The sequence below is a fragment of the Ceratotherium simum genome, chromosome 29 (assembly GCF_057802395.1).
Source record: "Ceratotherium simum simum isolate JZ-2026a chromosome 29, ASM5780239v1, whole genome shotgun sequence".
Classification (NCBI taxonomy): Eukaryota; Metazoa; Chordata; class Mammalia; order Perissodactyla; family Rhinocerotidae; genus Ceratotherium; species Ceratotherium simum.
In genome coordinates this window covers 24168273-24195621 of record NC_141928.1, presented here as the reverse complement: position 1 = coordinate 24195621, position 27349 = coordinate 24168273, and the positions used below count along the sequence as shown (strand labels likewise).

The window sequence follows — 27349 nt, the reverse complement described above, 5'->3', positions numbered from 1 at the left end:
TATCACTTAAATGTATTTTATTAGGTAGATCAAACTCATTACAATTACTATTTCTTAGATACTGAAGGCAGTATACATTTTTACAAAATGGTTAAAAAGAAATTAATCATCCAAATGATCTCAAGATTCCATGTGCCATTTTTTTCATGCTTTCACTATTGCTTTCCCCAAATTTTCTCCTTTCAGCAGTCCCATAAATGCAGCTGGCATGTTTTCAAATCCTTCAGTGATGTGTTCATGGTACTGGATTTTACCCTGTATTAAAACAACAACATATATAATAGATTAATTTCCTATTCTGAATGATACACTCTTCTCATTCTAGCAACAAATTTATCAGGTACATCATGGGACACTTGGAACTATAAGATGGAAGCCCTGTCCTCCATGAAGTTATAGTCATTTTCGGGGCACCATCCACATACACAGTGTATGTAACAGATTACAAAGTACACACAACAAGGATTTAATAATAAGTGTCAGGGCCGGCCCGTGGCTTAGTGGTTAAGTGCGTGCGCTCCGCTGCTGGCGGCCCGGGTTCGGATCCCGGGCGCGCACCGACGCGCTGCTTCTCCAGCCATGCTGAGGCCGCGTCCCACACACAGCAACTAGAAGGATGTGCAGCTGCGACATACAACTATCTACTGGGGCTTTGGGGGGAAAATAAATAAATTAATTAATTTTAAAAAAACTATTAATAATAGGTGTCAGATCACAGTAAAACAATAGGAGGAATGTCACAAGGGAAAGTGATTAAGCAATCTAAGTAAACTCTATGGAAAAGGTTAACAATGTGGTGATCTCAGAAAAGATGGAACTCGATGGAGAAAAGGGTACCCTTCCAGGGTATTATCTGTTTTATTCCTCCCAGTAGCCCAATGAGGTAGCATTGTTACCTCCCTTTGACGGCTGAAGAGGCAGAGTCTGTTCAGGAAAGGTAGATACCATCACAGTCTAATAATTTGTCTTCCCTTCAAGCCAAGACTCTTTCAACACGTGTTTCATGTTCATTTAAGAGTATGGGAGGGAAGGGCTCATTTAGTGAGGAAGGTTTTTCATTTCTTTTTCTAATACAAGGCACAGTCTGCTAAGTGGAACTAATTCACATTTTCAAGTTTTTTTTAAGGGGTCTTATGTGGAGACCTGAGTTACCTGATACCATTTTTTCCTAACGTAGCCCAGTGATGGTTTGGCATCTTTTTGGATCTATGGAGGGACTATTTGCTTAAGGTCACTCAACTAGTAAGGAGGGAAGCTGGGATTTGAACCTTTGACTGGAAAGCCCAGCTCATTCCTCCTGCTCTTGAAGAGGCAAAGAAAGGGTCGAAAGCTATAATACAGTTTAAACATTAAAAGCAGAGGATGAATACTAATATAAAATGTTAATAATATGGGAAATTAGGGTATAGAACACAGGGTATATGGGAATTCTCTTCACTCTAATTTTTCTGTAAATCTAAAACTATTCTAAAATAAAAAGTATTTAAAAAAAGGAGGGATGAGAAAAAAATAAGCAGATGAGACAGAAATTAGGCCGACTCACTAGTTACTTAAAACTATAATTAGGTTCACTTTGTTAGAAGGAAACATAAGGCACACCACCACAGTGGTTTCTTGTTAGCTGTGGTCGTGGAGGGTCTAGATTCGATTTCACCAACAGGGACAAAGAGGCTACACACTGGGAACTTAAAAATCATTCAGTTCTTCCAGCTCCCTGGAAAGAGCCCAGCCCAGCCCTCCAAGTGTTAGACTGAGAAAGACACCAGGCTCCAGTGGCTGCCAGAGGAGCAATCTATTTCTTTGAATTGGGAAATGATCATAAAGCCAGGGATTAGGAAGTGTAATACCACTTTTCCCCTCTGAAACTAAAATAATGCACCTTGGTTATTCAGAGTTCTGTTGACTAAAACTCTACGTGGTGTGAGGTGGGAAAATGATCACAGCACAAGAGAAAGGGAGTGGCTTCTTCCTCTGGATCTAAAGGCATGGCTGTAAGGACCTGAAAGAGTCAGGGCACAAATCTATATGCCCCTCTAACATTCATTCAACAATATTCATCTAGTGCCCACACTGATTCAGACACTATTCTGGGTGCTGGGGATACGTCAGAAAACAAAATGTGTGAACGTGGCTGCCCTCATGGAGGTTACGTTCTCATGGGAGGGAGATGGGTAATAAATATAATAAGTGAATTATAGTACATATTATGTTAAAAGATGATAATTGCTATGGATAAAAGTAAGATGAGAATAAAGAATGAAAGGGTGTTGCAATTTTAGAAAGGGTCATTTAAAAAGTTGCCTCATTCAGAAGGCACTTTTTAGCAAAGATTGAAGGAGGTGAGAGAATTAAGCAAGCAGCTACAGAGGAGTGGAAGGGCTGGAGGAGAGACTGGGCAGCGTGAGAAAGGGGGTGACACTAAGAAATGAAATTAGAGAGGTAATGGGCGCCAGAACATGCACAGCCTTGTAGGTTACTGTAAGCACTTTGGATCTATTCTAAGTGAAATGGGGAGCTTTGCAGGGTTTTGAGCATAAGAATGACAAGGTCTGATTTATGCTTTAAAAGATCACCCTGGCTACTGTGTTGGGAATTGTCTGCAGAGGCGCAAAGGTGGGAGGCCAGAGAGAGGCCACCACAACATCCAAGCTAGACGAGACGGTGGCCCAGAGCAGAGTGGTAGCAGTGGAGGTGGGAGAAGTGGACAGATTCCATACGTATTTTGAAGGTTGAGCCACCAGAACTTCCTGACAGATGAGACACGGGTATGAGAGAAAGAAAGGAATCAAAGATGATGTCAAGGTTTTTGGATTGAGCAACTAGAAGGGTAGTTGCCATAACTGAGATGGTGAGGTCTGTAATATGGAGCCGGTTTGGCAGGAAAGATGGAGACATATTTAGTTTTTGACATGCTAAGTTGGAGATGTGTGTTACACCTCCAACTGCAGCTGTTGAGCAGTCTAGAGCTCAGCGCAGAGGTCCGGGCTGGAGACAGACATTTAGGAGCTGTCAGCATACTGATGACATATAAAGCCAAGAGCCTGGATGGGCTAACTAAAGGATAGATAGAGTGTGGATAGAGAAGAAAAGAGGCCCAGTGACTGTGCCTTGGGACACTCTATTATTAATTTGGAGAGAAGAAAAGAAGCTGGCAGAGGAGACTGAGGAGGACCAATCAGTGAGAAAACCCAAAGTGTACCAAGGAGACAGCAATCACCTCTGTGGAGTGCCCCCACAGCCAAGTGAAGCTAAGAACTGACCACTGGAGTCCACAATGGCAGGGACATCGGTGACCTTGACAAAAGCGATGTTGGTGGAATGGCAAGAGTACAAAAGCCTGATATGTGGGCTTAAGGAAGAACGGAAAGAGAGGAACTGCAGACAGTGAGTGTAGACTCTTCCAGGGATTTTCTTATAACGGGGAGCAGCGAGATGGCCCTGTACTTGCAGTGGAAATGAAGTCGACAGCATCAAAAGGGAAGATTTTTCCCTCGTGCACAATTGCAGGGAGTGGCTCTGGAGCCCCTTACCTCCAAGACCCATTTCAGCAAGTCTTTCAGAGCCTTCTGGCGGACTTCTCCTTGCCAGGCATAGACGAGGAGCCCTTCCATGCGGAGCTGCTGGTAGATAATATTCTCTGGGGCTGGGCCTGTGAAAAGGAGGGCACATTTGGGTGACAGGGTCCAGGGTGGTGGCCGTGGTGGAAACACGAGCAGTACGAGTCACGTCACTGCCCTCCTAGTGCTTCCCCTTCCGTGTCCTCCTCTTTTCTGACCCATGGGGCTGCCCACAAATCAACATGCACTCTGCGGCAGGCAGAATAATGGCCCCCAAAGATGTCCATGTCCTAATTCCCAGAACCTATGCACATGTTGCCTTACATGGCAAAAGAGACTTTGCAGATAGGATTAAGTTAAGAACCTTTAGATGGAGAGAGTATTCTGTATTATACAGGTGGGCCCAATATAATCACAAAGGTCCTTGTAAGGGAAAGAGGGATGCAGAAAAGTCAGAGGCATGAAAAAGTATATGATGATGGAAGCAGAGATCAGAGAGAGAGATTTGAAGATCCTATACTGCTGGCTTTGAAGATGGAGGAAGGGGCCAGGAGCCAAGGAATGTAGGCAGCTTCTAGAAGCTGGAAAAGGCAAGAAAAGAGACTCTCCTCCTGAGCCTTCAGAAAGAACACAGCCCCGCTGACCCATTGTAGATGTTTGAACTCCAGAACTGTAAGACAATAAATTTGTGTTGTTTTAAGCCACTAAGTTGGTGGCAATTTGTTACAGCAGCAATAGGAAACGAACACACACTCAGAATCCTTGCACAGACCAGACAGCCAGGGAATGTTCCTCACTCACGAGTCAGAAGCAAAGCCCACCAAAAACTTCCCAAACAGTTCTAGGGAACAGAAAGAGGTTCTGTTGGTAACAGAAGATAACATGTGAAAACGTTTCTGTGCTACTCAAGGATGAATACCCTAATGTTCCCAGTACTTCGCATGTTCTTCTTTATAGCTTAATGCAGTCACTCTATGGCATAAACCTGACTTTTCTTTTCTTTTTTATTTTTGTGAGGAGATCAGCCCTGTGCCACCATCTGCCAATCCTCCTCATTTTTTTTTTTGCTGAGGAAGACTGGCCCTGGGCCAACATCCGTGCCCATCTTCCTCCACTCCACATGGGATGCCGCCACAGCATGGCCCGACAAGCAGTGCGATGCTGCATGCCTGGGATCCGAACCGGCAAACCCCGGGCCGCCGCAGCGGAGCACGCGTACCCAACCGCTTGTGCCACAGGCCGACCCCTAAACCTGACTTTTCTGCATCCCTCTTTCGCTTATTTCCCTTCTGTTCTGTTCTCAAAGCAGATGTAAAACCACTAGTGTCCACCCCTGGCCTAAGAGCCAATAAGAGAGGATACAGATCAAGAGGCTCAGCAACTCCCACACCTGCCCCTTCCCTCGCCATATCAGGATATCAAGAGTTAGCCTGAACAACGGGTCTTATACTTTAGTGTGTATCAGAATCATGTGGAGAGCTTGTGAAAAGAGATTGCCGGGCCCCTCCCCCAATTTCTGATAGTGGATATGGAGTGGGCCCCCAAGAATTTGTATTTGTAACAAGTTCCCAGGAGATGGTGATGCTGCTGATCCTCTGGGCCCACATTTTGAGAATCACCAGCCTAGCAAAAGCACAAGCTACCCTGCAGCCTGTAAAGAAGGTAGTACTCCTCTGTGTGAGAGAGGACAGGCTGTACTGGTTGCCTGGTTAATTTTCCCAAGGATCCTAAGTGACCAGAAACTGAGAGAATGACACCTGAGCACAGTCTTACAAGCTCCAGAAGTCAGGTGAAGATCCCCAGGGAATATCAGGACCAGAAGAGCCCAGGTGACTGGCAGAATCTATTCTGAGTGTCCTTGATAACTGGCATCACTCAAGCCTCAAGTTCCCACTCATTGCTTTGAAGAAAGTAACCTTAGCAGTCAGAAAAACAGGGCTTCTTTTGGTCCTGAACCAAAAGAGACTGAGGCAAGATGAGGGAGACATGAGTGACATAAGAGAGTGACACATCCAAATGCTAGATTGGTCTTCCAGAAAGAGTGCTTCTTCAGACAACCCACACCAACCATATTTCTTTTTGCTTTTTGGGCTAAGGATTGGAATCCTCATTTCCTCATCTTGGAAGAGGATGCAGTACTGTTTCTGGGTTTGTCCACTCTGATGGGAATGTGGGTTTCTTTACTGAGAGCAAAATACAAATGTGGCATTAATGTTGGGGACATAATTACTTGCCTCTGAGCTATTCTAACAGTGAAATATGTTAGAATTTCTGGAGATCAGAGGCAGGGCAGAATCCAGTCTGATTAAATGGGATGGACAAGGCCAGCTGACATCTCAGAGACTTAGCTAAGCAGCTGAACTTCTAAAGACTAGTTGCTAAAAAGACTGGATCAAGTTACTATAGCCAAAATATTTGGCTACATCTAACTGGACTGTGGTCAAGAAAATGCTTCTTGGAGCTTTGCTCAATTGGCAGGCAGAAGATGTCCCATGATTCTAGCTTAGCATCAATTAGAAAAATATAGGGAAAACAAGTTCTAACATGATTGCCAAGTGCACCTGGAGTTTCCTTCTGGGAGAAGGTAGTGTCTTTGATTTTTCATAGTCAAGAGGAGATCTACAAATTGTCCTTCTTTGGCCCCTTCTGCCCTCGCCCACCCATCTCAGTGCAGTTGTGGTTGTTAACTAGCAGGGCTGTAAGGTTTCATTTCTATGATTCCAGCCCATCACAGAATGAATAACCAATTTATTTACAGTTGCATAGATCCTGCTGATAATCTGGAAGATTCCTTTTTGTTCTTCCTTCTCCTCTTTTTGGACCACAGGTAACTCTGCAATCTCACCAACAGCACAGAATTGTAGCAGAAAAGTACTCTGCATGAGGAGTTCAGAAGACCTGTCATTGTTTTGGGTTTGTCGCTAATAGGGTTGGGTTTGTCTCTGGTCCTCTCAGCCATTCGTCTCCCCATCTGTAAATTAAGAGGCCTGTACAACATCTCTCAGAGGATTGGGATTGAATGAATATAGTTCTCTGGTTAATACTGCTTTTGGGTGTCTGTGGGTGTGGAGGTGGGAAGGGGTGGTCTCAGCGTAAGAGAGGGGAGAAGAAGGGGATGGAGGGAACAGCAGGGCACAGGAGAAACAAAACAAGGACAGTCAAGGAATGGAGGGGAAATGCATGCTCCTTTCCTTTTTAGTGGAATTGGTCAGTTTGGTGCGGCCAGGATGCCCTGCTGCTCTAGGAAGCACTGCCCACGACTATCTGAAGGAAATGGCAGCCTGTTTTCCCTTCACCCACATCATGACCCTCTACCCATCCCCCACACCTCCAGCAATATCCCGAATATCCTGAAGAACCCTAATATTTTACCAGCCAGACCCAGGTGTTCTGTTTCTAAATCAAATCATGGCTGTCTTTTACAACTTTGCAGAAAATAGGTAAAAAACTAAAACTTTTAATAGCTATAAGTGTCTCTTCCATATTTTCATATCCTGTGATTTCTCTATATCAAAATCTAATATAAGCTGATTTAGCACAAATATATAAAATTATGTATCATTATTTTAATAAATACTATTTCATCAAGAATATCAGGAAATCTTTTTAATATTTTGATAGTCACTGGCCTGAACCAGATCTGTGCATCTTCTCCTTGCCCAGTCTTCCCACATCCGTGCCCATGTGCAGCAGCTCATTACCTGGGGGAAGTGGGCCAGTACGGTTATATGTAGAGATGGCCCCACATATAGCAATTCTTCCAAATTTCTTCATCTGAGAGATAACAGTGTTTGAAAACTCGCCACCTACCTAAACAGACAAGACAAAAAAAAAAAAAAAACAACCTTAAATAACCTAAACACTAGAAGATTCAGGAGAATTATTGTCACAATCATCATTTCACAATACTTGTTTTAGCAGCAACAAAACTGATTGAATTAGAACAATAGTGCAGAAAATTGCAGTTGGAAAAAGACATTAGAAACTGGGCATTTCCATTTGACTGGAAGAAGATACCTTATATAATTTATAAACTTTTATTTTATTATATTTTGAGGTTCTCTGATCAGTTCAGTAATCTCATTGCCTTATCTACAAGTATGGAAAAATACTCAAAAGGCATATAAAGAACAAAATTGGAGGACTCACATCTTCTAATTTCAAAGCTTACTACAAAGCTATATTAATCAAGACAGTGTGGGCCGGCCCCGTGGCTTAGTGGTTAAGTGCACGCGCTCCGCTACTGGCGGCCTGGGTTCAGATCCTGGGCGTGCACCGACGCATTGCTTCTCCGGCCATGCTGAGGCCGCGTCCCACATACAGCAACTAGAAGGATGTGCAGCTATGACATACAACTATCTACTGGGGCTTTGGGGGAAAAATAAATAAATAAAAATTAAAAAAAAAATAAAAAAAGACAGTGTGAGAACAGAAATATAGATCAATAGAAGTAAATCGAGAGTCCAAAAATAAAGGCTTAGATTTATGGTCAATAGATTTTCTTTTTTTTTTTTAATTTTTATTTATTTATTTATTTTTTTCCCCCAAAGCCCCAGTAGATAGTTGTATGTCATAGCTGCACATCTTTCTAGTTGCTGTATGTGGGACATGGCCTCAGCATGGCCGGAGAAGCGGTGCGTCGGTGCGTGCCCGGGATCCGAACCCGGGCCGCCAGCAGCGGAGCGCGCGCACTTAACCGCTAAGCCACAGGGCCGGCCCTATGGTCAATAGATTTTCAACAACAGTGCCAAAACAATTCAACAGGGGAAAAAGTAGACTTCTCGACAAAATGGTGCAGAACAACTGGCTATCCACATGGAAACAAATGAAATTGGACTCCTGCCTTATACCATACACAAAAATTAACTTAAAATGCATCATCGACTTAAGAGCTAAAACTATAAAGTTCTTAGAAGAAAACACAAGAGTAAATCTTTGTGACCTTGGGTTAGGCATAGCCTTCTTAGACATAATACCAAAAGCCCAAGCAACAAAAGAAAAAACAAATTGGACTTCATCAAAATTTACAGCTTTTGTGCTTCAGAGGACACAATCAAGAAAGTGAAAGACAACTCACAGAATAGGAGAAAATATTTGCAAACCATATACACTTGATCTTTATTATCAGTGTATTCCATATTTGCGAATTGGACTACTTGCTAAAATTTATAACCCCAAAATCAAAACTCAGAGCTTTCCCTGGTCATCTGCAGACACGCACAGAGCAGAGAAAGAGACACAAAGTTCTCAGCTAAGGTCAAACAAAGCCATGGCTCTGCCCTGTTTTTCAGCTCTCATCAGAGATTACCAGTAGGCGGCATTGCAGAGTAGTTCAAGAAGCTCCCACTCTGGGGCCAGTTGGATGGAGTATGAATCCCAACTCTGAGAGGATTAGCTAGTGGGGCAGCCTCAGGCAAGTTACGTAACACTTCTGAACCTCATTTTCTCTTTTGTTAAATAAAGAAAATAGAAGCTACTAGAAGGAGTTGTTTTTAGGATTTAAGATTGTAATCTATGTGAAATCTGTGCATAGATATACATACTTCCCCTAGGAGCAATGGTTCAGTGTTTGTGGTGACTTTATAGAATATAACTACCAGGAATACTGAGAATTGACTGTATCTGATAAGGGACCCATATCCAGAATATATAAAGAACTCTTACAACTCAACATAATTACCCAATTGAAAAATGGGCAAAGGATTTGAATAGACATTTCTCCAAAGAAGATATACAAATGGCCAATAAGCACGTGAAAAGATGCTCAATGTCATTAGCCATTAGGGAAATGTCAATCAAAACCACAATGAAATATCACTTCAAACCCTCTAGGATAGCCATAATCAAAATGACAGATAATAAGTGTTGGTGAGGATGTGGGGAAATGGAGCTCATACACTGCTGGTGAGAATGTCAAACAGTGCAGCCATTTTGCAAAATAGTTTGGCAGTTCCTCAAAATGTTGAATATGGAGTTACCATATGACCCAGCAATTCAATTTGTAGGTGTATACCCAAGAGAAATGAAAACACATGTCCACACAAAAACTTGTACATGAATGTTCACAGCAGTATTATACATAATAGCCAAAAAGTATAAATGACTCAAATGCTCATCACCTGGTGAATGAATGAATAAAAAGTGATATATCCATACAATGGAATATTATTCGATCATAAAAAGAAATGAACATGCTACAACAAGGATGGACCTTGAAAACCTGCTAAGTGTAAGAAGCTAGTCACAAAAGGCCACTTCTGGGGGGAAGCACGGAGTGAGAGCTAATGAGTACATCATTTCTTTTGGGAATGATGAAAATGTTCTAAAATAAATTGTAGTGAAGGTTGTACAATTTGTGAATATACTAAAAACCATTGAATTCTATACTTTAAATGGGTGAATTATCTCCATAAAACAGTTTTTAAAAAAAAGTCATATGTACTTTCTTCATATATTTTAGATGGAAATTCCAGAAGAATATTCCCTTGTATAGTACTTTGTTAGTGTCTTGACATGAGTACAGCCATGTTTGGCCGCTCCATTGACCTATAGCCACCAGCACACAAAGAAATACAAAGCTGCTTTCTGTGTGGTGGGAACTGGCCCTTCTCCCACAGAGAGAGTTGCAAGTTGTAACATTTCAAGGCTCTTGGAGCGTCGTAGCACGGGATGGACTGGCCATCTGTGCCGGGCTAAGACGATAACCAAAGAAAACAATGCACGTACACAACTACTGGGCTGGGACGTTAGCCAAGGGGCTCAGTGCACGTACGCCACTGATAACCACTTTGTGCATGGGAACACTAAATGCTTGCTCTGCAAACTCTGTAATTGCTTACTCTGAAAATTACTGATGGTATAAAAACTGCTGGAAACTGAGACCTGGTGAGAGTTCCACCTGTGGAAGGGACGCCTTGCCCAGGACGTGTGATCCTTGCCCAGCTGTGTCGATTGACAGGACTCTCCTGGCAGTGGGGCCTGGATGTTGTGAGTAATTGATTTACTGTGAAGTAATTGATCTGATGTGTTCTCTTTTCGGTCAACCTGGTGTTTCTCTTTCCGGTTGATTTGTGTCATTTCCCTTCAGTCGATCTGGTGTTTCCCTTTCCGATCGATCTGATGTTTTTCCCTCTTATTATATGACCTATTCGGATCTGCTGCTATCTCAGCCGATGTGGATGTTTTCCCTTTCCAGTCGAGCTGGTGTTTTTTCCCTCTTATTATTTGACCTATTCGGATCTGTTTGCGGACTAACGCCTTTACTATCCTCTATATAATAAAATATACCTTCAGTCCATTTGTTTGGAGTGGAAAGTGTCTTTTACATCTCCGATCGAATCCCCGAACCTCTCATAACAGTTAGTAAATCAGATATTAAGTACAATTTGTACTTACGTTATCAAAATAACAATCATATCCATCAGGAGAGGCTTTTTTCAAAGCTTCTTCCAAAGACTCTACTTTCTTGTAGTTAAAGGCAACATCAAATCCAATCTTTTTAAGGTAGGCAACCTTTTCGTCAGACCCTGCTGCTCCAACAACTTTGCAGCCCTAAATGGGGAGAAAAATGGATACCATTTATAAGCCGCAAGCATGGACCAACCCCACTCTCCTAGTCTAGAATGGTCAGGTTCCCCAGAAACACCATCCTGGGTGCTGAGCCACATATATGAGGATAACATAATGGGTCAACGGGCCCCAGAGGTGAAATTAGTCCCTGAACCAGCCTACAACCCAACCATAACTTCACCTTCCTCTGACCAGCCAACAGATCCCTTCTATGTTCATGTGGTTTATAGTTCGTTTCAACCTGCTGACTTGACAACCTATTCATTTGACTCTGTTTCTTTTCTTTTTTTTTTTTTTACTTTATTTACTTTTTTATTGTAGTAACATTGGTTTATAACATTATATAAATTTCAGGTGTACATCCTTCTATTTCAATTTCTGTGTAGATTCCATCATGTTCACCACCCAAAGACTAATTACAATCCATCACCATATATATCTGATAAGGGGTTAATATCCAAAATATATGAAGAACTCATACATCTCAACAACAAAAAAACTAACAACCCAATTGAAAAATGGGCAAAAGAGCTGAACAGATATTCTCCAAAGAAGATATACAGATGGCCAACAGGCACGTGAAAAGATATTCAACATCACTAATTATCAGAGAAATGCAAATCAAAACTACAATGAGATATCACCTCACTCTCATCAGAATGGCTATAATTAACAAGATAGGAAATAACAAGTGTTGGAGAGGATGTGGAGAGAAGGGAACTCTCATACACTGCTGGTGGGAGTGAAAACTGGTGCAGCCACTATGGAAAACAGTACAGAGATTCCTCAAAAAATTAAGAATAGAACTACCATACGATCCAGCTATTCCACTGCTGGGTATTTATCCAAAGACCATGAAAACACGAATGCATAAAGACACATGCACCCCTATGTTCACTGCAGCATTATTCACAACAGCCAAGACTTGGAAGCAACCTAAGTGCCCATCAAGGGACGAATGGATAAAGAAGATGTGGTATATATACACAATGGAATACTACTCAGCCATAAAAAACAATGAAATCTGGCCATTTGTGACAACATGGATGGATCTTGAGGGTATTATGCTAAGCGAAATAAGTCAGAAGGAGAAAGTCGAATACCGTATGATCTCACTCATAAATAGAAGATAAAAACAACAACAACAATCACATAGAGATAGAGATTGGACTGGTGATTACCAGAGGGGAAGTGGGGAGGGAGGAGGGTGAAAGGGATGATTAGGCACATGTGTGTGGTGATGGATTGTAATTAGTATTTGGGTGGTGAACATGATGTAATCTATGCAGAAATAGAAGTATAATGATGTACACCTGAAATTTATACAATGTTATACACCAATGTGACCACAATAAAATTAAAAAAAACACAAAACAAATAAATAAATGCAAAAAAGAAGAAGAAGAACAACAACACAAACAATCACATAGAGACTGAGATTGGATTGATGGTTACCAGAGGAGAAGGGGCGAGGGAGGAGGGTGAAAGGGGTGATTAGGCACATGTGTGTGGTGACTCTGTTTCTTTAGTTTTGGGCTTCTCTTCCCTTGCAATGACTTGTGTGCCATCTCTTGGTGCAGTGGTTCTTTAGACGATAATTTGGGTCAGCTCTGGGACTCTCATGTCGTAGACAGCCCTCCCGGTAACTGTCCCCTTATTCTTTGATTTGGCCCAAAGCATTGGACTAGTGCTGCCTAATCATAGAGGAACTGGAAAGCCTTCTGAAAAGCACTTTCAGGATGAGACTAGAGATTACATTGGTCCATAGAATTAGCTCTTCAGAAAGCTCTCTTACATTCTAAATGTATCGTGAAGACCAGAATATGAGCCACTGTGTACTTTCAACTGGGGAAAGACCTTTGGGTTCATACATGTATCTGCGCAAACAATGACTGCCATATACTTTTTCCATTCCCACATGATTCAAGGAAAAATTATTTGCAAAAGCTCCATCCTTTGTCCTTTTTCCTTCTAACCTTATACTCTCATCAGATGATCTCATTTACTCATATGACCTCACTGTCACCTTCATGCAGACGATTCCCTCATCTATTAACTCCAGCCATGCCTCTCTCCTGAGTTCCAGACCGGTATTTCCAATAACCTGTAAGAGTCTTCACTTAGATCACCTGAGGGACCTCACAATCAGTGCATCTAAAATAGAATGTATTTTTTTCCTTGCTTCTTACTTGTTGCTCCTCTTCTCTATTATAGTGAATGATACCACCCAGGTATCCAAACCTGAAACATAATGGGTCATAGGAGATGCTTTCCTTTCTCTTACTATCCACATCCAATCACCAGGTTTTATTCTTTTTAAAAATTTTTTATTGAGGTAAAATTTGTATATAATGTTATATAGGTTGCATGAGTACATCATCATAATTCGACGTCTGTATATACTACAAGGTGATCACCCCCAAAGGTATGGTTACCATCTATCACCATGTGTTTGACTCCCTTCACCCATTTTGCCCACCTCGAACCCTCTTCCCCTCTGATAACACCAACCTGTTCTCTGTATCTACGAGTTTGTTTTGTTTTGTTTGTTCACTTGTTTTGTTTCTTTTTAGAGTCCACTTATGAGTGAAATCATATCGTATTTGTCTTTCTCTGTCTGACTTATTTCACTTAGCATAATGTCCTCAAGCAGGTTTTATTCTTTTTTACCAAATATCTTTAAAAACTGGCTCTGACTTCTAAACTCCACTGTCAATGCATCACAATTTTCATCTGAATTATTGTAAGAGCCTCCTAATTGGACTTCTTTCTAGTATTGTGTCCTTATCAACTGTTCTCCTACCCAGGCCAAAGGGATTTCTCTAAAATGCAGAACTAATCATGTCACTCCTTTAAGGATTAAGCACAAACTTCTTAGCATGGCAGTCTCCGGTGGGGTTTCTAAAAGAATAGGTTTAAGAGTAAGTCCTATCAAACTTTTGAAATAAAAATCTCATAGTTTTAATAAAACATTTAAAAATTGAATATTGGAAATATTACTAATTCATTTGTAAGTCTAGCATAACCCAAAGCTAAATACTAAGAAGTCAGAATAAAAAACTTTAAACCAAACTCGCCTATGAATATAGATGCAAAAGTTCTATTTAAAATATTATCAAATCAAATCCAAAGGTATAAATCCATAATATACCATAGGCAAATAAAGCTTATTCCAGGAATGCTAGAATGGTTCAATACTGGAAAATTAATGTAATTCATTAGCTGCAAAGTTAACATAAATGCTGAAACGGCATTTGATAAAATTCAACATCTATTCCTATGTATTTATTTACTTATTTTCATAAATTCTCCCTGCAGCCTCTATGGTAGCCTCATCTCTCATTTGTATTCCAAGTTCCCACTAGCACTGGAGACCAGCCTGAACCCTTGCCTGTTGGTTGTAGCACTGTTCTCATCTGTATTCCACCTAACTCTTTCCCTAGGAACTTGGTCCTGAATCCTGCATCCCAGCCTCTGGCAAAAGATCAGCCAAACCAGATTCCCACTATGTGATACATCCTGACCGTGTCTGAGCTGCCTGCTGCCTTGTACCCGCACCATCAGATCAGATCTCTTGAGCACAGACACCTGCCTAAATCAGAGCCAACATTTCTGTGCCCTGAGTACCTGACAGGGGTTCGTTCCCAAGCTATGGCCCCACTGCTCTGGGCTGACTGCAATAGCCTTTACAGTGGGGCCATGTGGGCGATAACTCTTGGTTGGCTGATCTCAAGTCCCTCCTTGTAATGTTGGGGGTAATCATGAAGGAAGGAGATTAAGCTGTAACAAGAAATGTTCAGTAAAAACTATGAAAATAGTTACTGCTTACAAACTCACTACTCTAGACAGAGGCCATATCTGACTTAACACCTGCAGTGTTATCACATCATGTTCAGGTCATCTTTAGTACACCATTTTCCTCATTCCCCCCATTTGTCAATCATTCCCAGTCTCCAAATTCTAAACAAGATCCAGTAGACTAAACTCCCTGAGACAAGGGAAGGTCTGCTTTGTTCACTGATGCATTTCCAGTGCACACTGTGGGTTTTAGGTAAATATTTGTTACTAGAGGAAGACACTTACCTTGAGCTTGGCTATCTGCCCCACAACAGAGCCCACTGCTCCTGCTGCTGCATTAATCATCACTGTTTCTCCACCCTTCACACCACAGATTTCAAGTAGGCCAAAGTAGGCTGTTAGGCTGAGAGAAGAAAATTAAGGACATGTTGATATTTGTTGTTTCCCCTATAACTCATTCAGATATACCCTGAAGAAGCCTTCTCAGCAGCCCAGTGCCATGGGTCCAGGTGAAAGACAGAAAATATAGGAAATGAATAGTACCAACCTCTAATAGTCCACCTCCTCCTTCCCTATCCCCAGATAGGAATAAAGATGATGGGAAATAGGGAAGATGGAGAGTTGGCTGGAAAGGGGCTACATTCTGTCCATCCCCAGGCCAAGTCTCAGGGGCAAAAGAAGATAGGTCCCCCATAAACTTTAGGGATCCAAGAATAGAGAGCTTGTGCCTCATTCCCATTTAAGTCCTAGGGAGATGGCGAGCTTCATGGGGAAAGCCTCCACGTCATCATGGTGCCATAGCCACATAGCAGATATAATGTATGAGGTGTCCAGGCATGAGAGGATCAGAGAGAAACACCTTGAGTTTTCCATGGCTCCAAAGTGGTACGGAAGAACTTCTGAAATTTCCCCATCTCACCCCAAGTGAGAGGTCAAAGTTAGCTTGCAAGGAAAGAACTACTAGGCCTGCAAAGATGCAGATCAGACAGTACTGATGGGGACTAAGTGAAGAAACCACCACACCCCAGTGGATTGCCAGGCTGGAAGGGGAAAAGTTGTTATATTTTGACCAGGAGACCAGCATAAGACTAAGACAGATCAAGATCAAGAAGTTGTCCCCCTTCTTCTGACACTGAATTTGTGTTAGCCCTTGGAGCTTTGCATCAACCCTAGGGAGACGAAAAAGGAAATTCTGAGTTTTAAACCTGAAATGATCCGAGAAATCACTGAGTTTAACTTTCCTGTACCAGTTAAAATGAGGGCTTGAGATAGAAATGAAATACAGTAGTAGAAAAATGTTAAGTTATGGTTTTGCACCCCTGAGTCTGAGCCCATGAAATCTATATCCATCATGGCGATTGTTAAGCCACTTGCAAAAATTCAGACAAATTCGTGTGAAATTATTTCTATATAAAAGAGAAACTACACATTGGCGTAACTTAAGCTTCCTTAGCCTCTGACTATATTTAGGGGCCCATTAGAGTTGGGCATTGAAGGGAAGGTAGTGAAAGGCATACACAGCACTTTTTCTGAGGACCCAAATATTGAATATTCCCTTAACCCAGTGTTTTTCAAAAGATGGATGGAGTACCAGCTACCTCAGAATCACCTGGAGTTTTATTAAAAACTTAGATTCCTAGGCCCCACCTCAGACCCACTGATTCAGAAATATTAGGACACGCAAATCTGAATTTTAACAGGACTCTAGGTGATTCTTAGGAATGCAAGCAACTGAGAACTACCGCCTTAATGAATGCTGATACCAGAGTGTGCTGGGCAAGTTAGCCTAACCCCAAAAGAGAAGCAGAGGTACAATTTCTGAGTATATCCTTCCACCCACAACAACCTGGATCCCCTCTCCCCCCATCTCCCTTAAGACATTTCCAGAGTGAGCTTTTAATTAGACATATTGACCTAAGATACACAAGGCCTTTCCCAAACATCACCTCCTTTTTTTTTTTGGTGAGGAAGATCGGCCATGAGCTAACATCCATTGCCAGTCTTCCTCTTTTTGCTGAGGAAGATTAGCCCTGAGCTAACATCTGTGCCCATCTTCGTCTATTTTGTATATGGGATGCCACCGCAGCATGGCTTGATGAGCTGTGTGTAGGTTCGCGCCTGGGATCCAAACCTGCGAACTCCGGGCTGCCAAAGCAGGGCGTGCGAACTTAACCACTATGCCACCGGGCCAGCCCCCATCACCTCCTCTTAAAAATAAAATGGAGGTAAGATGGAGAAGACAACAGTAAAGACATCCTGGAGGGAAAATTAAAGGTACACTTTGGACTAAGTGGGACTTGACAGAATCAACAGGTTGGAGAGCAAAACACGTGAACTCTTCCAACTTAACTGAGAAAGCAGAGGTCCTGTTGAAGGAAATAATGCAATACTTTGGGGGGAATGTTAAATCTTTGGAGCCTGGACAGCTGAAAGACACCCTAGGTTTCAAAGTTCAACTTCTTTTAAAGTCTAGAGCAAAAGTTCCAGCATTCTTGAAGGGTTGACCCATCCCATTGGTAAGTGGCTCAGAATGGCAGGAATTCTCAAAGAATGGGTGGTGTGTCATAGGAGGAGGCTAGAAACATGGCAAAACTCCTCCCCTCAAACACTGGGAACCGCTCAGTGGTGTCAAGTTGATGGTCTGGAGTGGAAGTGCACTCCTTAGGGGCTCGGAACAGGTGAGTGAGAAATACACACACAAATGAATAACTTATTTCCGTTATAGGATTCAAATCTCCTAATATTTTACAAATTATTTTCTCCACAACTAAGTCACGGGAGACTTGCTCCGAGGTTTTTTCATGTCTACCTTCATGCCTGTGCTCCTACACCTGGCTCACAACTGAGAGAGAAGGATGGGACAACAAAGTGTGAGGGAGAGCTCTCACTGGTAGAGGGTACAGGGCAGGCAGGAAAGACCAGGAAGTGCTGTAAGTCTGTTTAGTGCTCACTAATTGAATGTAAGAAGGTATTAAGCATCCTGTAATTTTACAATGTTGTCTCTTGGCTGTGGCAGTTCTGAGGAGTTCAAATTCTGAGTGCAATATGAACTTGGGGTGTATGGGACTGGTTTTTGCTAGAGGCTGATTGTTTGGGGGTGTATATTTCCATTTCATTCTTTAGAAGTCCTTCAAAGTGTGAAAAGGAAAGAGAAAAGGAGGATGGGAAGAAAGAAGGAAGAAGGGAATAAAAAGATCACAAAACTTAGAGAAAGAAAGGAAATAAATGAATTCCAGGCTGGGAATGTTTTGGGAACTCCAAAAGGAATTCAATCAATGGTGCTTCTCCAGGGCATAGAAGGAAACTTGAGGTCCAAAGTGCAGCTGGGACCTGAGAGTAGACACAGTTGACCAGAAGTCTTCCTGAGGAATAAGGCCAAGAGACACTTGAGTAAAATCTGTGCCAGGCTGAGCGACTATACAATCATACTTGCGATTCATCTCAGTTATTTAAACTTCCGATCCCGTTACACCTCAGGAAACTCAGATGTGTATAGGGAAAGGTGAGGGATGAGAGACAGTACAGAAAGGTGAAGGGAGAGTAAACTCTCTTTTCCTTTTTAAACTCTCAAATGGAGGCAGAGATGAGTGAGAAGTGAAGCCAAGATCCTTCCATCAACAAGAGGAGCTGGTTCCTTTGTGTACCATTTGCTAGCTGCTTGAGAGGGATCATGTCCCATGCTGCTTCTCACTGTCACTTTCTCTTTGTACCTGAGGGTCTCTGACCTGATTTTCCCTCTCTTTCTTTCAGTGCCAAGGCTAACTGTAGCCCACTCTTCTTCCCTTCCTCGTCCCACCATCTCCTCTAATCAGCCCCTGAGCCTATAATATCTCAAGTCTCTTCTTGTTGACCAAGTTCTGGACAAACCATTTTGGAAAACCAGAATGTTAGGCATTCAAACAAATGAAATATACCCATGAAACTCACCCTGGCATGCCAACTGTTCCCAGAGCCAAAGACAGTGGTAACGTGTCTGGCCAATCTGTAAGCAGCTTTTCCAGTGCTTTTCCATCAGAAATGGAATGCGTTGTCCAGCCGAGATGGGCCAGTACAATAGTTCCTGTTGGAAAGGCTGAGTTTTTACTTTCCACAACTCTGAAAGATAAAGCACATTAAGACATGTGAAACCTCTTCCTTTTCAAGGGAGTCAGGATGGTGTGTGGTTAGTGTACACAAAAGGGCATTGAAGTTGATAGTCCATGATTGAGTATCCCACTGTGTCTCTCCATCTTAATGTTTAGCCATTGGTCTCTCTTCCTCCTTGAGAAAATATATGGGCCATCAGAGAGGAATCCTGTCAACTGGTCCAGCATTTGTCCCTGTCCTCACTCACTTTTCTCTAAGCAAGAGGCATTCATCCTCTGGCTCAAGGTACCCTAGACACCAGCCTCTTCTGTCCTTCAGGGGCCATCTTCCTCTCTCCTGAATCTTTAATATTTTCCTCTCTGTCTCTTTCACTCAGCAAATAAGTATGCTCAACTCTACCATCTTATAATCCCCTCCTCTCCCTACCTCCTCCCTTTTTCTTCTTCCTTTTACAGCCAAACTACTTCACTTCTCATTCACTTGATAACCCAATGCAACCTGCCTTCCACCCCTACTACTCCACTAAGGTCGCAACGACCCTGATTGCAAAATCTAGTGGACATTCTTCATTCATTATCTGATTTTACCTTTCTACTGTATTCAATACTCTAGGACACCCAAAAGTCTTCCCCATTGGTTTCCAGGATACTGATTTCTCTAGGCTTTTGCTTCCTCCTTTAAGCTGCTCCTTTTCTGTCTCATCTGCTGATTCTTTTTTTTTTTTTTTAAATTTTATTTATTCATTTTTTCCCCCAAAGCCCCAGTAGATAGTTGTATGTCATAGCTGCACATCCTTTTTTTTTTTTTTTTGTGAGGGAGATCAGCCCTGAGCTAACATCCGTGCTAATCCTCCTCTTTTTTTTTGCTGAGGAAGACCGGCTCTGAGCTAACATCTATTGCCAATCCTCCTCCTTTTTTTCTTTCCCCCAAAGCCCCAGTAGATAGTTGTATGTCATAGTTGCACATCCTTTTTTTGCTGTATGTGGGACGTGGCCTCAGCACGGCTGGAGAAGCAGCGTCGGTGGGCGCCTGGGATCCGAAGCCGGGCTGCCAGTAGCGGAGCGCGCCCACTTAACCGCTAAGCCACCGGACCGGCCCCAGCACATCCTTCTAGTTGCTGTATGTGGGACGCGGCCTCAGCATGGCCTGAGAAGCGGTGCATCGGTATGTGCCCGAGACCCGGACCCGGGCCGCCAGCATCGGAGCGCGAGCACTTAACCGCTAAGCCACAGGGCCGGCCCTCATCTGCTGATTCTCTTTCTTCCATCTTCTCCCACTCTTAGCGTTCTTTACTGTCTTCCTCCAGATCATAAAGTTATATAATGCACATTTATTTTAGAAAATTAAAAACATATAAAATAAAAATATCAGTTCTAATCCCACAATACAAAGATAACTGCTAATATTTTGGTGTATTTTATGGCAATCTTAATGTTTGGTTTTTCTTTTGCTAAGGAAGATTAGCCCTGAGCTAACATCTGTGCCAGTCTTTCTCTACTTTATACATGGTCACCCCCACAGCAGGGCTGATGAGTGGTGTAGGTCGGCACCCGGGATCTGAACCCAGGAACCTGGGCCGCCAAAGCAGAATGTGCAAACTTAACCACCACACCATGCGGCTGACCACTTAAGAATATATACACCATGTGGCTGACCCCTTAAGAATATATTTTTAAGTGTATATTATATGTATTTACATAATCAAAGTAATTTTCTATGTTTTTGTAACCTAATTTTTCTCTCTCAACATTATACTAGTCTATATAAATTATACTTTTTTTCCATCTTGGTAAGAATCCCTCAAAAACTGTAATGAATTTAATTATTCCCCCATTATTAAATTTAATTATTCCCCCATTATTAGACATTTACACTATTTCCAGTCTTTTTACTAACATAAATTACACTTCAATTAATATTCATAAATATGAATTTATTATTTTCTTAGGTAATATTTCTATAAATGGAATTACTAGATCAAAGAGTATTAAAACATTTGTAACTCTTGCTGCATATTGCCAAATTCCTTTCTAGAAAGTTATGCCAACTTCTTCCCCCTCAATGTGTGACTGTATCATAACAACATTTCCATCACTGGGTATTATCTTTACAAAAATAAAACTTTGCCAATTCAACAAACACAAATACATGTTCATTTCTTTGATTATTACCAAGAAATGTGTAAGACCTGTATGAAGAAAACTGGTAATGGGCCATAAGTCAAAAATGGATAAGTGCAGAGATATACCTTGTGCTTGGAGAAAAATATTATAAAGAAATCAGTTCCTTCTAAATGAATGTATAAAGTCACTGAAATCCCAATAAAAATCCAAATAAGATTTCAATAAATGGTATTGTAAATGGCTAGTCATTTGGACATAAAGTAAACGTTTCAGTCTCTATTCCAAAATAAAAATTAAGGGCCGGCGCCGTGGCTTAGTGGTTAAGTGCAAGCGCTCCGCTGCTGGCGGCCCGGGTTCGGACCCCGGGCGCGCACCGACACATCGCTTCTCCGGCCATGCTGAGGCTCCGTCCCACATACAGCAACTAGAAGGATGTGCAGCTATGACATACAACTATCTACTGGGGCTTTGGGGGAAAATAAATAAATAAATAAAATTATTAAAAAAAAAATTTTAATGACTCAAAAATTTAAACATAAAAAATTAAAGTATAAAATACTAGAAGAAAATATGAATAAATATTTTGGAGGGAGAACGTCTTTCTTGTCACGTAAAGAAACCAAGAAGCCATAATTACACATATTAATAATTTTATCACATAAAACTTTTAAATTATGATTGGGCACAGGAGAAAGATAAAGATAAACAAAGACCCAAATATTTGCAACATTAATATTCCAAACATACAAGAAGCTTTTACAAATTGACTTAAAAGATGAAAAGACATAAAGGAAAAAGGCAAAGCACATAAACAGCTAATTCACAGAAGAAAACTGATAATCAATTTACAACAAGAATGTCAATATCACTAGTAATGAAAGAAATTCAAATCAAACCAAGCATGAAGTATCAACACACTCATCTCATTTCCAAGATTGATGGTAAGCAATGGGCATATAGGCATGAGGGAAACAGGTTCTTTAATACACTATTGGTGGGAGTGGATATTCATATAACTATTTTGAAGAGCAGTTTATCATCATCTCTTCAAATTAAAAAATGTGCATCTTCTTTGACCTAGAATTTATATTTCTGGGAATTTAACGTAAAGCAATACTCATCCACGTGGGCAAAAAATACACAGACACACATAGATAACACATATTCTTTGCAGAACTATTTGTAGTAGAAAAAAATTGGAAACAATTGTTATCAGAAGTAGTATACTTATATACTGTCAACCAAAGATATCCATAACATATTAAGTGAGAAAAAGCAATTTGCTGAAGGGCATTTAATCCCATTAAAAAATTATACATATTGGTATGTGTACTGAACAATTTCTGAAATAATAATACATTAACAACAGTCTTCTCTAAGGTTCAGATGATGGGGGAATTTTCAGTTTCCAAGATATAAATTTTTATTTATTTGAATTTTTACCTTAATCATGAACTGGACAAATACAATTTTTTTAGTAATTAAAAGTAAGGATAGCAAAATGAATTTGAAATGATGGCAATTTCACAGCCTTCCCTCCCTCCCAGTTAGTCAGGAAGGGGGCAGATTTCCCAAGTTATTTCCAAGGTCAAACAGTGAGTGAACCACACGGGCTGAAGAAATTGTAAGAGCAATGGACAGAGACCAGGACCAGCAGGAGGTAAAGTAAAGGGGAGATATATATTCCAAGCAGTGGGACAAATGGAAATAAGTACCTGGCCACTTGCTCCCCCATCATCACATCACCCGCCTTCAATCTATTCGACGCTATTCTGAAAAAAACAATATTTCCATTCTTAATACATAAGAGCATCTAGGAAAAACTGTCTTGACTTTCAAGCCAAATGGAAAACTGCTCGAGAAGTACGAGCAGAAATGAAACCCAGATACAGGAGGGCAGTACAATTGGCTGAAATGTGGGAGGAAGGCTGTTAGAGATAGTTCCACTCTGTGACCCCAAAGAAGCATTCTAATAGTATTTCTACAAAATGAACATGAGAATCTGTCCATCATGCTGAATTGTAAATGAGTTTCCAGCAATGACTTTAGAAACATAACCCAGGCACCACTGGGTACTTGTTACCCAAAACACTAGCCACACAGAAAGGGATGCTAGTCAACATTTTGAAACCTCTTTTTTTTTTTGTTTTTGGCAAGGAAGATTGGCTCTGAGCTAACATCTGTTGCCAATTTTCCTCTTTTTGCTTAAGAAAGATTGTCCCTGAGTTAACATCCGTGCCAATCTTCCTCTATTTTGTATGTGGGACACCGCTACAGCACGGCTTGACAAGCGGTGCGTAGGCCCACACCTGGCATCTGAACCTGCGAACCTCGGGCCGCCGAAGTGGAGCACGTGAACTTAACCACTACACCACCAGGCCAGCTTCTGAAATGTATTTTTCACTTTAGATTTGAATCTTTATCAATCAGCTATGAAAAAAATTATTTAAAAGAATGATGGCTATATTATTTACCCAGGCAAAAAATTACTGAGGAGTTAGTGGCCCAGGAAATCTTTTATTCCCTCCCCTCCTTGAGTTGTTTCCCGAGTACACACGTTTGAGTCAACTGCAGATTACCTAAAGTAAAAGAACACAGGTAAATGGAAGGCAAGAAAATCTAATTTTAGTCTTAGTATCTTCCTCTACCCAAGCTATTTGCCAATAGTGAAATGGACAAATTGGAGTCTGGGTTCTCTTTTCTTTTACTTTTTTTGGGAAGTAATTCTGGTGAGCAATGAGAGGCAAATTGTGCACATTAAGATAAGAGGTGGTTGTAAAATAAAGGGGCCAGGGGAATCCCTCTCCAAGCTTCTCAGACCTTTCTCTGCAAAAGATGAACATCCATGAATCCCATCACTAATACTAGACTGGGAGAAACAGGGAAATGACAGTATTTTGGATCAGATGGATATTTTAAAAGATTGACTACTTCAAAATAGGGTCCAACACACACCCTAAGGATTTTTAGGAGGAAAATAATACCTCATGTAAGGATCCACGCTGAGGAACATAGCTTCCAGCAAGACCTCTGCAAAATAAAGCATTCCACAGGCAATCAGAAACTCAGGGCCTGGTGCCTTGTTTTTAGCATTCTAAATAAACACAGGCAATCTTTCTGCTTCAGGGTTGCCCTCTCCTCTGTGCTTTCTATTGAAGAGACAAGAAGGGCTCTCATATTCGGCCCAACCCAGTTAATAATAATATTAACAATATGTTATTATTATTATTTACTCAGCACTCCATGCTTTAATTTTTTTTTTTTTTGGTGAGGAAGGATGTTAGCCCTGAGCTAACATCCATGCGGATCTTCCTCCACTTTATGCGGGATGCCACCACAGCATGGCCTGAGAAGCAGTGTGTCGGTGTGCGCCCAGGATCCGAACCCGGTCCGCCAGCAGTGGAGTGCGCGCACTTAACCACTACGCCACAGGGCAGGCCCTCACTCCATGCTTTACATGGATTATTTCATATGATGTTCTCAACAATTATTGTTTCCATTTTATTTAAGCTTAGGTTAAATAACTTGCCCAAGGCCACATTTGTAACCACTGTGTTATAGGGCTCACATAAGTTTCATTACCAGCCCCAGTTAGTATTAAAAAATACATGCATTTTGCTGGAGTGACTCGCATGCATGCATCCTCTGGAATTTTGAATCTGAGTCCCGACTACCCCAACTTAGATGGGACCCACAGCTGCCATGCTCTTGACTGCATGCCCTTTTCTCAAAGCTTACCTACCTGTAAACACCCTTACAGACATGCCTTAGCGTGCGCTCTATAAAGCTCATCTCCAAATGTGTTATGGGGTGTGTTGCTATTTCTCTCTCTTAGATTTCTTTAGGTTTATCTTGTCCCCCGCTTCCCCCAAGTGGATGGGAGGTGCCTCAGTGAAGAATGGGGGTTTCTTCCTCTTTGTCTGCTCAGAGGGATAGTCTGAGCTCTGCACACGGCTGCTAGGCAGTGCTTACCCCACTGTCACCGTCGGGCTCACTAGAACAGAGAGGAAGCCCTCCTCATGGTGTGGGGAAAGTCATGAAGAACTACAGCCAAGCATGAGCTTCAATTACCAAGAAAAGCAGAGCGATCCTCCAACATGACATGAGGCTTCACACAGAAAACCTTCACATCTTTGTGGCAGATTGCAAAATGGCCACAAACACCTCCCGCCCCGTGTGCAGGCCTCTTTGCCACTCCTCCCATCGAGAAGTCTATTTGCCACCCCTTGAATCTGGGCTTGGCTGTGTGACTTGCTTTGACCAACAGTAAATTAGCGAACATGATACAAGTAGAGGCTTGAAAAGTGCTTGCACATTGCAGCTTGCCAATTCCTGCTGCTGTAGATCCATGACACCACTGTGAAAACAAGGAGCTCACACTAGCTTGCTAGGAAGGCCACATAGAGGAGAACTGAGGCACGCATCTCAGCAGAAAGCCTGCTAACCGCTAGCCATGTGAGTGAGGCCCATACCAGATTAACCATTGAGCCCAAATGAGACCTACAGAAGAACCACCAACTTAACCCAGTCCAAACTGTCAATCCATAGAATTGTGAACTAATAAACGATTGATGTTTGAAGTCACTAAATTTTGGGGTAGCTTGTTATGCAGCAAAGGCTAACTGATACAGTTTCTTGCAACTCAAAACTTATGAGTATGACTTACCTCCATTTTTTAATGGTGCTAGCTCAACTGTCTTCAACTCAAAGTCACTGTTAGTAGGGTGGCCTACAAAGTGCTTCTTCAGGGTCCAGGTCTTAGCATGAACCATCCTGAAGCTCCTAGAACGCAGTAAACGTGCAGTCAACTGCCATGAAGTGACTGGATTATTATGGCTCCCCAGTCATTGCACTGAGGACAGACAACAGCCTACCCATCATCTATTTCTCATCATCATTGAACATCAATCACATTTATTTTGTATTCAGTATGTTTCTGTTGCTGTGCTAAGCACTTCATATGCATCATCTCATTTTATTCTCATAACTTCATCAGAGATAGGCATTATTATCATTGCTGGTGTACAGTGTACAGAAGAGAAAACTGAGGCTTCCTCAGAAATCTCCAAGGCAAGGAAAAATGTAAACCGACACAGAAATGCTTCGCAGCCACTGCTAGGGTTTCTCTAGGGCACTAAACAGCTACCTGGCGTGCAAATATTCCGTTTCTTTCCTCACATATAGCGAGTGCTAAGACAAAGTGTCAAACACAAAGAACAGAATAGGAGTCCACGCACAGCTTTCAGATGGACAGAGCACCGCGTTCTAAGGCAGTCTCAGGAACACCTGAACACCACCGGGGGGCGCTGCTGCTCCGCCCTATTTTCAGGCGTGAGTTTTCCTTGGCATCAAAGAGGAAATCAAGGATTCGTTTGGAAAGCACATTTGCTTGGGTCAGCACATTACTGGGAGTCCCGCCTTCCCCACGAGCGAATCGGCAGCCACTGGCGATTTGACTTTGTCCCCGGACCAGAGCCAGGGCGAGGAGACACCTGTACCCCGGGGCGGGCACTTCCGCACTGCAGTGGAGGGGTCGGGGGTGGTCCGATCCGCAGCCCTGCTGTTCCTTCTGGTCTCTTTTCCAAAATGGCAGACGCTGCGAATTCTGAACTCGCCACAAGTCCAGAAGCGCCCAGGAAAAGGGTCGCCGTAGAGGCAGGCGCGGTCCAGGGACAGGCCCCCCGACCAGAGGACGGGGATCAGGGGCGGTGTCCGGTCCAGGCACACTAGCCCCTGGCTCCGACCTCCTCGCCCCAGCCTCCCCGTGCCCTTTAACCTAATTCCGACCCCCATCTTTCTTCTCCTTCCCCACGTGTCCCAGTGTTGCAGTCCCGCAAGTTCCTTGGCCAACGCCTCCCCGGGGCAGGCAGCTATGCTTGCGCCCGAAATGCAGCCAGGCCACGCTCTTCCCTCCAGCCCCGTCTCCAACCTCTCCAAGAACCTGCAAAGCCCGGGAGGCATCGATCGGGACGTCCTGCTTCCAACTTTCCTCCGAGTGCAAGACCCAGACGGTACTCAGCACACGGAGAGGGAGAGCAACGCGCAGACGCTCTGCAATAAGGGACTCGAGAAACGCAGCAGGAAAAAAAAAGTGGGGCTGGGGATGTTTACTTACAAGAGTCCGCAGGTTCCACTACCTAGAGAAGGCGACTGGAACTGCGCAGCAGAGCGCCCAGGGCCAGGATTTATGGCCCGCCGCAGGAGAGGGTGGGATTT

At 42.4% G+C, this 27349-nt stretch overlaps 1 protein-coding gene across 2 annotated transcripts; it reads right to left on the bottom strand.

The window, feature by feature from the left end:
* PTGR1 (prostaglandin reductase 1) lies at positions 1–27349 on the bottom strand. Of its 2 annotated transcripts, XM_087419309.1 has the most exons (10): positions 27249–27349; positions 25800–25915; positions 24118–24163; positions 22849–22905; positions 18852–19019; positions 15210–15327; positions 10953–11108; positions 7259–7367; positions 3531–3649; positions 1–255 (listed from the first exon to the last, which is right to left on the bottom strand). In XM_087419309.1, exons 2-10 carry the CDS (start codon positions 25903–25905, stop codon positions 145–147), a joined length of 990 nt encoding a protein of 329 aa, XP_087275435.1. In that variant the 5' UTR covers positions 25906–25915; positions 27249–27349; the 3' UTR covers positions 1–144. The 2 variants fall into 2 exon arrangements, with proteins under 2 accessions (XP_087275435.1, XP_087275437.1); XM_087419311.1 differs by lacking the exons at positions 22849–22905; positions 27249–27349.